Source organism: Pollicipes pollicipes, unplaced genomic scaffold (genome assembly GCF_011947565.3).
Source record: "Pollicipes pollicipes isolate AB1234 unplaced genomic scaffold, Ppol_2.1 Scaffold_2543;HRSCAF=2982_pilon_pilon_pilon, whole genome shotgun sequence".
Classification (NCBI taxonomy): Eukaryota; Metazoa; Arthropoda; class Thecostraca; order Pollicipedomorpha; family Pollicipedidae; genus Pollicipes; species Pollicipes pollicipes.
This window is the reverse complement of record NW_023596133.1, coordinates 402,003-415,818: the sequence shown is the minus strand read 5'-3', so window position 1 is coordinate 415,818 and position 13,816 is coordinate 402,003. Positions and strand designations below refer to the sequence as shown.

General features: G+C 54.4%; 1 protein-coding gene across 1 annotated transcript; it reads left to right on the top strand.

The window, feature by feature from the left end:
- LOC119097688 (39S ribosomal protein L50, mitochondrial) lies at window positions 1–6,632 on the top strand. The gene is made up of 5 exons (XM_037220691.1): window positions 1–288; window positions 630–757; window positions 2,420–2,625; window positions 4,895–5,014; window positions 6,418–6,632. Exons 1-5 carry the CDS (start codon window positions 217–219, stop codon window positions 6,543–6,545), a joined length of 654 nt encoding a protein of 217 aa, XP_037076586.1. The 5' UTR covers window positions 1–216; the 3' UTR covers window positions 6,546–6,632.
- The last annotated feature ends 7,184 nt before the right edge of the window (window positions 6,633–13,816 follow it).

Sequence of the window (13,816 nt, the reverse complement as noted above, 5' to 3'; positions counted from 1 at the left end):
TCGGCAGCCAATGTTTTGTGCGGGAGGGCTATGAGGAACGTGTTCACAAGGACTCGTCTGAATACGGTTGCGTACAGTCATTACTCGGTGGCCGGAGAACGTAGAGTGTTTCATTGCTTACCAATTAAAAATAATTATTTAGATAATAAGCGATAGTAAGGGTTGAGAGTTTCATCGAAGCTTCTCAAGAAACTGGGTGCAATCGCCGGAAGAAACATGGCTATGTTATGGAGGTGGAACACCAAAAGCATCAGATCTGCGGGAAACGTGGTGTCATACATCCAAAAGGTCAGGTTTTTTCCTTCGCCTTTATATTGCGTTGCTCATCAAAGTTGTGTTTTGATCATCTGCAATAAAATTGGTGCATGGTGCACACCAATTTTATTGCAAATATAGGCAATGTTTTGAGGTATTATTATGTTGCAAATGTGACTGCAGGAAGAAACAATCATCGCATTTAGGTCTGTTTTTTCTTCTGAAGCCTTGAGATGTATATGCTACCAAGACTTGCTTGCATGTGTGGGCTTTGGTCAATTGTGTTGGATTGCTATTACAATTATCATATATCAGGCATTATTTGAGGTGCAGCCTGCTTATAGCAAATTAATATTTTTGGTCTATATTTACAGGCTTTCTTGAAAAATGAGCTCCCTGCAGTGCAGATACCTGGCATAACAGCACAAGCACAAAAAAAAAATCAGAGGTTTCCTGAAAATATTGAATGGCCTGAGGAATTGGAGTGGGTAAACACCAATAGGTAAGCATCACTTTTATCACAAAACCAGGTGCTGATTTTGTCATGTTGAGTATTGTTAACTTTATAAGGGCATGAGTGTTCTACATACTCTTTATGGTCTCAATAATAGCACTAAGGTGCATTAAAATTATGGCCATGGCCACTGCCAACACTGTTTCTCTCCTTGCGATAACTGCTGCACATGGTGTTGATTAGCAATGCCAGCACTTAAATTGCATAAAATGGGTGCTTGTGGTATTAATTAGATGTGATGTTTGCAACTCTAAGATAGTGATATTGAGAAAACATATTGTGTATGAAGATGCTAATTTTGCATCAAGTACATAGAAATGCTTTCATGTAGTTCAACATGACATGATCTTTATCCTTTTGCCTTGCTTGATGACCTGATTATTTGTTCTACCTGATGGCTCAGTTGGTTATGGCGCCTGTCTTCAGTTGCTAGGCAAGTGTTATTTGCCCTCAATGGGTAGCTTATTGCAGTCTGCAACTGGTGGTGACAGTCACTGGGGGAACTAAAGGTCAGGTGATGTCAGTGGGTAGGATGGACCATGCTAAACATTCAGACATGTTAAAATTTTACCACCAAGTTCTACTGTTAACCAGGCATCGCTTGATTGGACGATAGGGGTCAGGGCCCACACTACAAACTCTGCCGAACATGAGCTCTGGTCCCAGAAATACGTCCATCCAAAAGGCTCAAGTTAAACACATAGATATTGCCAGCAAAAGTGGGTGCAATATCTAGTTTACGATGAAAAGGCTTGTTGTGTTTAAATATTTTCTTGCAAAAAAAATGTAGGAAGAAGTTTACATGTGTATAATGAACCTTGTTGGAAGCATGTAGATAGCTCCTGAAATTGCAGTGCTTGTTGGCTGTTGAGGGTGGTAACTGGTGGAAAAACTGCTTCTAGGTCATGGCTAGTGACATCACAGGATTTCACATCAGCAGGGGAACATGATGAAAAATTTTTATGAAAACTTGGTTCAGAGCATTGTAGGTCCACACAATTTATTCTGTGCTGTAAAACATCACATGCTCTTGATCTTCCGATTTGTGCATATCTGCCTTACATTTTTAAATGTTAACATGTAATCAGCACATAAGGATATGTACCATTGATTTATAGCAGTAAGACACATATAGAACCATAAGCTGGTGCCCAACCAAGCACGCCCGATCGATGGGCTCCAGATGCATCCCCATGGGCAACGACCCCTGACCAGACACTCGAGACCTTGTAATGTTGGGGGGGGGGGGGGGGGGATGGGAAGCTGTCGCCGTATGTCAGTCCGGCGCGGGCCACATATTGCCTTCCTATGAAGTCATGCAAAGGAAGCGAAGCTGGCCATATGGACGTAATCTCGCACTATTTGTGCCCATGCAAGTTTTTGCCATCGCGACCTCTTGCATACATACACATATACAATCACACACATTCACATACATACATATAATCACATAGTCACGTACAATCTTGTCTCATAACATATTTTGCTGGCGATGTGTTTTTGCCATTCAATCCTTAGCTACACGATCGTTTTCATCGATGTTTTACCATACCATTCTTAGTGCGCTCTATTTTGCCACATCATCTCGTATCCAGTTCTGGCCGCACCCACGGTTTTTGCCGTGGCCTGACTCTGGCTGTCGTGCTGCAGTCACAGACAGCCGCTGCGGCCGTACCAGCCGCCGGCCGACCTGCAGGACCAGCTGTCGGCCGTGTTCGACGACCTTCTGGGCAGCGGCCACCACAGCGGCACGCCCGTCGGCGACCTGGCCGCCAAGCACCGCCTGCTGGTCACGTGCGCCGACAGGCTGGGCCATCACGTCACCAACAGCCAGCTGCACCAGATCCGCACGCTGGGTAGGTGCCACCCGGACGGGTCGGTGGCGGGGAGCGGCTTCCCTGCACGCTGGGTAGATGCCACCCGGACAGGCCCGCGCTCCCCGGCGCGCTGGAAAGGTGCCACCCGGACGTCCAGCGGTTCGGCTCAGCTCGATCAGAGAGAGAGAGACGTGTAGCGATGCGGCGATCTGTATTGGACCGAGTCCAGTGGCGGCCTGCCCCTGCTATCCCAGGCAGGCACAACATAACATTTAGTTCGGGTGAAATACCACTCATAAGTCAGCTTGCATACGCGCACCTATCATGCGTCCCGCACGGTCCGCCACCGGACGGCGGTCAGCGCCCGCGGCGGTATGTCACATTCCACCGCGCGGCCGAGGCCGCGCCGAGACACGACAGGGATGGCATGCTGTGCCGACGGGCCGGCTGGGCGTGCTCACAACAAAGACGATCTCAGTTGTCATGATCCGATGCTTATGTCTCGGATTACACACTGCTGCCTTCTGCGTTTTGGTTTGGGTTTTGTTTTGTTTTTGTTTTAGCTGTCATGATTGAGCTAGCAGGCAGGGTGCGTGCGCGTGGAGATGACGCTACTTAAGTGACTTGTGAAATTTGTGGGGCAGCACACGATGACGCGTTGGCAGTCCAATCACATTATAGCTGCTGCGCTGCCGGAATTTTGTGAAAATTTCACTTTAAGTCATTTGTTGGAGAAAAAAACTTTCGGACCGTGCGCCGCTACACTCCCCCCCCCCCCCCTCCCTTCTCCTTTTGGGTCGATACGTGTGCGCGAGTGCGTGACTTTCTGGTTGGTGTTCAAGTGTTCCCAATACCCGAATAGGGATATCTACAACTGAACATTCGAAGAGCCCGTAGTTTCCCCGCAGTGCCCGCCACTCCTACCGAGGCGACAGGTTAGCGGCGCCATATAGCCTCAGCGGCTGATCGTGTTGATCGCGAGCAATAATTGGCATGATTGCCCCAATGACGACGACGACAACGAAGTCCTATTTCGTTGCCACTCTCGCGTGATGCTTGGCTCGCTGCAACGTGCCACCAAAAATAGCACGGAGAGCAACGCGTCAGGTCGGCGCACCACTTTTGCGTCCATTAACTGTGTCCTGATGCCCCGGCTGTGGCGATTGCCTGCATGGCCACTTACCTCTCGCCAGTCTTCCCGCCCGCCACAAATTGTATGCAGAAAATGCCTGAGCTACGCGCCGATCGGAGCGAGCCCAATATTTGCACCGCCCGTCTGCACACGCGGAACACCTCGTGACACGGCGAACACTGAGCGAGTATCGCATCCCGTGTGCCCGCACCTTCGAGCCGCCGTGGTCGGCCCAAGTAGCTGAATCTCCACGGGGCTCCACGGGGCGGAGGGTGAAGGGCGATGTGACGTCACGGGTCGCGTTCCGACCGCGGGCTCGGGCCGCGCGAAGGGACGTTTACGTGTGATGTTCCAGTTTAAACTTGTAATTTTAGTTAATTGGGCAGAACACATTCCTCGCTGGACTTCGGAATCTTAGAGTCTTTATCTTAGAAAGTCCGTCATGTTATTTAGTGCATATCTAACGCAAGTAATCGTCGTCAACACTAAACAATCTACGATTGATAATCATGCCCAACGCTTGTTAGCATTTCTTCGTAATTCCCATGGGAAATTGTAATAAGTTTAAGTTCATCTACCTCAGGGCGATTTGTGTGTCATTTCTTGTGCTTTGATGTTTTTTTCATTGTGTTTGCGTCGTGTGTGTTGGTTGACCTGACTGCAGCAGTTGTTAGTTGTGAAACGTATCGGAAGTTAATATAAGAAGCTTGCTTTTCATCGTGTTTGTGTTGTGTGTGTGTTGACCTGACTCTGCAGGAGTTGTCAGTATATATATATATATATATATATATATATATATATATGTATATGCCTGATTATATATATACATATATATATATATGTATATGCCTGATTATATATATACATATATATATATATATATATATATATATATATATATATATATATATACTTGTGCGTGTATACCAATCAGTTATGTCTTATGTTTGTAGGATTTGAAACTGCACCGTAGTACATTGGGCTAGTTTCGGGCATCAACACTCTGTTTAGTTCAGTGATGCGTCATTATGGTGGAAATGACTTTCAAGTACATCACAACAGTCCATAACCCAATCATCTCGTCGCTCCCCCTGAGCTCCGCCTGAAAACGCTGGGACCCCTGACCACTGACCTGTTCCCGTTGCTGTTACTGTTCATGACCTGTTACATTTGCAGGAGACGTCATGCGGTACTACGCCACACCGGTGCGCACATCAACCCCTCTGGAGCAGATGAAGGAGCAGGACCTGCCGAAGAACCTGCATATTCAGCTGGACTACGTGCGATTCCACCCAGGTATGCCGGTTGCCTCCCCCCCCCCCCCCATCCTTCCAATGCCACTTAGAGCATTGCATTTACATGGTGCTTTGAAATTATCGGTGCCCAAATCGATGTTTGCTCTTGTGTGCAGTGCACTGGGAGATGCGAAGGGAACCACGGACAAACCCCAAGCAAGTCGGCCCGTTGAGTGCCAGCGGGTCTTTGCTCCTTTCCGTTTTCCCCAACCCCAGGCGGTAACAAAATAGGAACGTAACTGTTAAATGCCTGATTTTCGTACCGTTGTTGAGGTATTTTGCGTCGTTCTTGCGTATGGTGTTATCGATGCTCCATATTACCATATGCGGATACAGCGTATGGATTCAATAGAGCTACGTCATACATAATGTAATATTACATGCAATCAAATGCGATAGGACCATACATAGGCACAGTCACGGTCAGGGGCATGGATTTTCCAGGGGGCCTCCCGGACGAAATGCGACCCCCTCACAAGGAACCTCCTGCACAGTGTCATGTTCAAGGAGAAAAGAACGAGGGCGGTGTGTGCCTGCCTTTCAAGCTGTTGTATTATCATGTCCAAGTAAATAAATGTCGACAGTTACAAAATCTAGAATTGGAACCTTCTCATTATCCAGCAGTGTCTCGGTATCGTCAAACAGGGCCTCCTGTTCAAGGAACCCCCCCCCCCCCCCCGCCCGCTGCGCAGAGGTGTCTCCTAAACCAGAACGGGAGGCTTCTGATTCATGAAGGAGCTCCCCAATCTAACCAAATGGCCTCGCTATCCCAAATAGGACAGCCGGATCCGGAACCGCGACCATCTGGCGCATGAAAGGGGCCCTCCTGTTCCAGACATGGGGCCGGCTGGATATAGAAGGGCCTCCTTATGCGGAACAGGGCCTCTTAGCTTTTAATGGGGACCTCCCGAGCTATTAAAGCGTCTCTTTAACACAGCATTGGGCCTTCCGGTCTCGAGTACCGGCTACCTTATTCCTAAAGTGACCCCGTAATCCAGAGAACGGGGTTTTTGATGAAGCAAAGGGTTTTCTGAGCCCGATTTACTGCGCTAGCTCAGTTATAGGGTCTCTTTGATCCCATTTGAAGTATTCCGTGAGGATTTGGTACTCTTGCTACGATGCCTTTTGTTTGGGAAAAAGGGAGCTTGCCCTCATTTTTATGGAGAGGGGGAAACATGCTGTTGCCCGCTGCCTGGCAGGGGGTATGAGTACGTCGCTTATCTCGCACTGCAGCGCGCGTATGACTTACTATTGCTAGGTTGGCGTGGTCACGTGCGTGACAGCTTGCCGGTGCCTTTTAGTCTTGTTCAAAGCTCGTTTTGACCTGCACGTGCTTCTCGGGATCCGAGGACTTGAAGCTGTGCAATGTCGTTGTTCGTTCTGAACGATTGTGCTTCTTTCCAGAAACTGATACCAAGTTCGGTGGTGTGTCTGCTTTCCCGAAAAGCTCAACGGTGGTTTCGTCGATCAAGTATAAGAACAAGTACAAGGGGTACACTGCCAGAAAATCCTGGCCATACACCAGTTCCTGATGTTCTCAAAGCCTGGCGTATTCGTTTGAAACATTATTTACATCGTTTTCATTTGCTGAACAGACTGAAATAAATGCTGATATGTCGTTTTGCTTTGATGCCTTGAAAAGGGGCGCAGAATCATGGAACTACGATAGGAATATTTAGCATTTTCGCGCAGTAGGTAGCGGCACCGCCAATGGCGGCGAGGGAGGTCAGGCGGCCTTAACCCCCCCCCCCCCTCCCGCTCTTCCGTCACGGTTGAGCCCAATTTCTCACCGCGACGCGACTTTGAATATAATTCCGGACCCTAATGATCAGGAGAACAAGTCTGGTTATAAGTCGGATAGTTGCTGCCATGGGCGGCTACATGTGGAGCCCAACAGACTGAAGGTATTAAGAATAGTGGATAGTCGAGTAAACATGCATGACACCCAGCTAAAACGATTTATGGAGGCATTAGGTCAAAACAATATCAACAATTCGTTGATCACTAGGCACTACGCATTTGCGGTTGTGAAGCAGACTGTTGGCGGTCCGTTCTGTCAATGGAGCAGGGACTAGCTCCTAAAAAGCCCCCCCCCCCCCCCCGTCGCAAAACATGGTAGCCCCCGCCCTGTCACAACTGCTGGCTGCACCCCTACTTGTAGCCTGCAGGTGGCGGTGCTGCTGGTATTGGTGGTAGGGGGCTCGAGCATCCAAGCTTGATCCCAACTTGACTTGAGTCCCCTTTCCCGAGCATTGAAAAAAAACACAAGCTCAAATTTTGGGGACGCCATTTTTTAAATTTTAGAGGGCGTTTTTCTGATGTTTCCGACGCGTTGCTCCAAACTGCGTCCCTTGCTGGGCGGGTGCATAATGGACAATTTGTTCATTGTCAAAGCAGGCGATTCAAGAGAGTTTCAGAGCACGTCATAAGACTTTGACGCTACTAACATGTAACTCACGAAAACCAGAAAGTTGGTCAGATGCCTTGCCGCTCATCACCATCCGTCGGGAAGTACGGAGTCCTTGTTATTTTTAAGGAAGGTTTTGTAAAGGGGCAGTTTGCTTAAAATGTGATCGCGCCGGGTAGTGAGCAGGATTGCGGAATTTTTCAGTAACTTTTGGGTGAACTGAAGGCTCCCGATACTTTCCTGATATTTGGAAATGACACTTGTTTCTTTCATAATGATGAGCAGAGAGCTCACTGAAATTTCTCCCGTCGGGGCGGATACCTCAAGCATAGATTCTGAGCTCCTAGAAGAATTTCGAGAAAATTGCTATTTCCGACCGAGTAGGAGGCGTCTGACCTAGCAGACTAGCAAGAAGTGAAAAGTACAGCAGAGAGGTGTATTCCCTTTTAAATTTTATCTCAAAGTCACAGTTTTCCGACTACCTTTAGTTTGTGCTTAGAGGAATATACCGATTCTTGAAAATCCAAAATCGGGAGGTAACTTCAGAGTAAAATAGAGCTTCCCCGTTACAAGGTCTGAAAATTCGACCTTTGAAGGCTGACATGCAGTCAGGATATGTCGGCGCACGCCGGTTTTTGCGCTGAAGAAGATTTTTGGTGCGTTCGGAGGGTGGATAGTGAGGTGGTTAGCGCATCTGCGCTGCACGTCTGTGAAACTGGAGGTACAGGGTTCGATTTCCCGCGATGTCCATGCCCTTCTGCTAGGGAATTCGCAAGCGACGACGCACTCAGCCTCAGCGGCCAAGTGCATCGTCAAGTCTCAATGAAGGCTTTCCGCTTAAAAGACCCTAAATCGGCCAGCAACTTTGGGTGATGTCTTCGTCTGTTATTCGTCTTTTGTTTGACTGGAATTGACCTTGATGGTCATGTGGTACGAAAATCGTACTACATTCAGTGCTCTTGTGCCACAATGAGCATCTGTGGATTTCACATTGAAACCAGAGCTTGGGGCTCCTTCTGTGCTTGTGCGGGGTAAATCAATTCGTGAAGAAATCCCAAACTCGACGGATATTATAAGTTGCTGCAGTTTTCCTGTTACGAACGCGTTCGAAAGGGCGCGCGCGCGGCAATCGTGGGATATAGGCACAGCGGGTTCGGGCTGGTGTGTAGGGTGGTAAGGAGAGCAAGTGGGTGGGTACCCGTGTAGTTTCGCGAAATTATCGTCCTTTTATCCGATGTTCAAGAAATTATATCGGGCGGTGATCCGCTAACGTCCGATACCAGCTCGTTCTGTATCGTGAGTTAGTGCACCCCTACCTTCAAGAAAAGTGTGGAACATGTCCGGTGCATCAACAACATCGCGGCAACAGCTTCGGGCTTTAGCACATATGCTCAGTAAATCCCAGCGCTCTGAGTTTGGCACAGTGCTATCCAACGGTTTGGCACATGTTCGCCATAAATTTTAGCACATTTTCAGTCTTTGTTTTTGGAACTGTGTTGTAAAGGTGGTTTTAGATAATAATACCCCAGAAACGTTTTTTTGTGGATAATTTTTTTGAAACCTCAGAGCAATCTTAACTGGCCTGAATTTGGCGCCTGGAAATGTGGGGTCGAGTGCACCATTGTCACATGAGAATGCATTTTAGAACATGCCTTTTGAATACAGACAGATCAGTCACAAATTGAAATGAAAATGTAATAGGGTACCATATAAAATGCGGAAACCAATTTAATTTTGCTTGTGGGCACTTTTGTGGCAGAGGTATCTATACTGTTTCATGCTATTGCACCCATGCTTAGGGCTAACTGCCAGCTGAGCAGTGCTCACCTGTGCATTTAGATACCTCAGGCTCGATGAATTGATGGAAACTGGTCAGATTAGACAGGATGTTGGGTCAAAAGGCAATAAATTAACAACTGATGAAATGATGTGTGTAACTGCTACCTGGGGACCAGAACTGTGGTAGCATTAAGTTAGGATTACATCCTGCACCTCTGACTATATATACATTCTAGAACAGATATCCTGCACTTGTTCATCAAAATAATATCACATTTGATATTAAGCAGTATTCATTATTGTTTCATTTTTTTCAAAAAGGTAACATGAGAATAAATTGCATGATTGTGCACCAAATATAGAGTTAAGCCAATGCATTAGGTATGTTGATGTGCAGGTGATTGGCACTGTGCAATAAAAATGATAGTTTATTATCATTTGCTTTTCATCATTTTCAATATTGATTATGTGCCTGTTATAACCATGACCTACTTGAACAAACTCAACATGGGGGACTCTTGACCACAGGCATCTTCTCTGCCCAGAATGAACGCTCCAGATGACAGTGAGTCATTTCAAATCAGAGAGGTCTGCTGTGCCAGCCAGTGCAGCTACCTGGTGGGTCACCATGCGCTGATTGAGAACTGCCTGTCCGCCACCGACGACGCCTGGCTGCTGGGCATTGTCAAACAGGCGTACCCGTACTACGAGCCAGACGGCATCAAGTCCCTGCTGCTGCGCGAGGTGCGGACGGACGGCAGCGTCGACGAGCGGCCGTACCGCTGCTGCTTGGTCGGAGCGCGGGCGCGGCGGGCCGACGCCCAGATCCGCAGTGGAGACGCGGTGTGCGTATACCGACCGGTCGTATGGCGCTGGAAGGTGGACACCGTCTGTCCGCAGTACAGCGACTGTATGCTGCTATTGCGCGACGCCGACCCGTCGGTTGTCGTCGTGTTCCACATTACGGGGCGGAGCGACTGCGCCGCCTGCCGGCAGAACGGTCCGGGTGCCGGCCGGCGCGCGCGCGCGGCGTCCGACAGCGCGGACAGTCCTGCGAGCTCGCCGCGCATGCGACGCAGGAAGGCGCGCAGGGTGGCCGCTGCCGAGGATGGCGCAGTGGCGCGACGCGGCCGGCTGGCGCCAGGCGAGGAGGGCACGTCGAAGAGGGAGCCGCGGGATGAGGCGGCATCGAGACAAGAGCCGCGGGACGAGGCGGCATCCAGGCAAGATCTGCTAGACGAGGCGGCATCGAGGCAAGATCTGCGAGACGAGGCGGCATCGAGGCAGGGACCGCAGGCCGAGGCGGCATCGAGGCACGAGCCGCGGGACGAGGCGGCATCGAGGCAGGAGCCGCGGGATCAGGCGGCATCCAGGCAAGATCTGCGAGACAAGGCGGCATCGAGGCAAGATCTGCGAGACGAGGCGGCATCGAGGCGGGGACCGCGGGACGAGGCGGCATCGAGGCACGAGCCGTGGGACGAGGCGGCATCGAGGCAGGAGCCGCGGGACGAGGCGGCATTCAGGCAAGATCTGCGAGACAAGGCGGCATCGAGGCAAGATCTGCGAGACGAGGCGACATCGAGGCAGGGACCGCGGGACGAGGCGGCATCGAGGCAGGAGCCGCGGGACGAGGCGATATCGAGGCGAGATCCGCGAGACGACGCGGCATCGAGGCAGGGACCGCGGGACGAGGCGGCATCGAGGCACGAGCCGCGGGATGAGGCGGCATCGAGACAAGAGCCGCGGGACGAGGCGGCATCCAGGCAAGATCTGCTAGACAAGGCGGCATCGAGGCAAGATCTGCGAGACGAGGCGGCATCGAGGCAGGAGCCACGGGACGAGGCAGCAGTGACCGAGGGGTCGCCGCGTGCAGGTGGCGGCGGACGGCGGCTGCGGCGGCGGTCGCGACGGCACGCAGCTCAGCGAGACCCCGTCTCGGAGGCGGCGGACGGAGCGCCGGTGGAGCGCGACCCCTCGCCGGAGCTGCTGGCCGAGCAGCCGCCACGCCGCGCGGAGCGTCGGGAGCCGGCGCCCGCCGCCCCAGCCGCCGCGGCGGCCGCGGCGGAACCCAACCGGACGGACGCAGCGACGGCGGCCACTGCGAGCGCGTCACTGCCTGGCCTGGCGCCGGCCGGCCCGGCTGCCGCGGCCACTGCGCCAGACGCCAACCAGCAGCCGCTGAGTCCGACCGGCGCTTCGCCCGCCGTGCCGCCAGCACCGTCTGGGTCGGACGCGCGGCCCACGGCGCTGGACAGGTTCCTGTCGGGCGCGCCAGCCAGCGACCCGGGCAAGCCGTACACGCTTATTGTGGACGTCGGCAGAGGCGATCCGTTCCTGCGCCAGCGGCCCCACGTCATGGGCGTGATTGTGTCGGTGCCGCAGGCGCTACGGCGGACGGTGCGTGGCTTCATGGCCATGGCGGCCATCAAGGACCCGTCCTGCTGCGCCGCAGACCCCGAGCGCTTCGACCTGATGGTGTTCGTGTTCGTGCGCAGCCTCAGCGAGCTGCCAGCGCTCGATGCCAACTACGGCCTGCAGGTGGGCAACGTGCTGCGCGCGCGCCACCTCAAGATCGAGAGCCACAACGGCAAGCTGGACGGCCGCGTGTTCCAGGGCTCGGCGCTGACGGTGTTCTCGGGCGGCGTGAGCGAGCCGCTGGATCCGCTGGGCCCGGCCGCGGGGGTAGAAGTCACGGACGCCGAGCGCGCGCGGCTGATCTGGCTGCGCGAATGGTGGGCGGTGCTGCGCCCTTGGCAGGAGAGGCAAGGCCTCGTCGTCGACGCAACCTTCAGCCAGGTCGGCGGGCCGGGGCTCTACAACGTGCGCTGCGAGGCGCTGGAGCTACGCAGCGCCGACGCCGGCCGGCCCGCGTATCTGCTGGTGCGCGACGGCACGCGATGTGCTTTGCCAATGGTCGAGCCACGCCCACCGGACGACGACGGCGCCGACCTGCCCGAGACGGAGGAGACAATCGTGCTGCGCGAGCGGGCCGAGGGCGTGCACGTGCGCGTCGCCGACCGGCGCTGCCTGGCCACGCTGGAGAAGCTCCGCGCGGACGGCCGGCTGTGTTATGTGCAGCTGCTGCGTCTGCGCGTGACCGACGCGCTACAGGACGAGGAGACGTACACGTCCGGCCTGGAGCTGGTCCTTCGGGCCGAGGACGAGGCGCTCGTGGTGCTCCTGGACGCGGGCAGCGCCGGCGCGGACGAGATCCGGCGGCGCGTGGCCGTGCTGTTGGATAGAGGCGAACACCCGGCGGCCGACGGGACGTCCGCAGGTGCCGCCGCGCAGCCGGAACAGCCGGCCGTCGCTCAGGGATCGACTCTGGGGTCGCACGGCCACGGAACACGTGCGGACGCGACCGGCTTGCCGGAGACGGTGGCAGCATCGGCGCCGCAGGGTCCAGCCCTAACATCAAACGGCCACGAGTCATCCGCAGCCAAAGCGGCCCATCCCGAAAAGGCGTCAGCAGTCGTCCAGGGTCGAATCCTGAGGTCAATGGTGAACGAAGCGAGCGGTGTCGCCCAGCCAGCAGAGTCGGCGGCAGCCGTCCGCGGCCCGGTGCTGAGGGCATCGCAACGCCGGACGGCCGCCGTTGCGCCGGCGCCGGCGGCGTCTGTGGCCGGTCCGGCCCCAGACTCAGCGGCGCTCGCGTCGGCCGCTGCCAGCACGCCTCCACCGGGGAGGCGGTCGCCCGGGGGCCACCCCCTGGCCGTGGCACGCCGCGGGCTGCGGGGCTCACCCGTGAGACGCGGCTCGCCGCCGTCGGCTCAGTCGCCCAGTCCGCGACGGCAGAGGCTGGCGAACGGCATGGTGTTGCGCGGCGCCGAGAAGGGTGCCCAGCGGCCGGCGGCGGCGTGTCCGGAGACCCAGACCTCGACGGGGAGCTCCCAGGTGAGCGGCGGGTGCGGTCGCGGACCGTGAGCAGTCGTTTGTCGTTCGGTGCCGCCCGTCGTTCGTCGGCATTAGCATCATCGCCCGTGAGATAGAGCGCAGGACGTGCGAATCCGACTAGTTCCTGTCGGAAAATCCAGGCGGTGAAAGATGGAGCGAACTGCGAGGGCATGAGTGATGTTTTCACTAATTATCAGTCTGTCGTGAATAATCACCACATAGCCTCGACCCTTCGCCAAAACTAATGGCGAAATTGTGTGCTTTCCCACAGGAAAGCCCGTGCTCCTTCTACCCGGTACAGCGTGAGCGTCTGGACCTCCCCGAAACCCAGACGGAGCAGTCGCAAGAGTCTCAGTCGCAGGAGCCCGGCTTCGTCACGGCGCCGCAGTCGCCCGCTGGTACTGTGGTGACCGCGGCACCTGCCTCGCCCTCACCGGGCGCCGCCGCGCATCCCGCACCGGCCGACGCCGCCCTCGTGCTGCGCGTCACCGACCGCCGGCTGCGCCTCGTGCCGCTGGCCGAGGCAGCGGCGCAGCCGGCCGGCCAGCGCTTCCGCACGCGCTGTGCCGTGCGCTGCGCGCCGCTTGCGCCCGACGCGTCGCCGCTGGAGTGGCTGGCGGCCACGTGCCGCGGTCCGCGCTGCCGCACGCAGTACGTGGGCGCCGCTCTACCGCCGATGCGCTTCACGCCGGCGCTGGAGCCGGCGCACTTCTGCGCCTACTG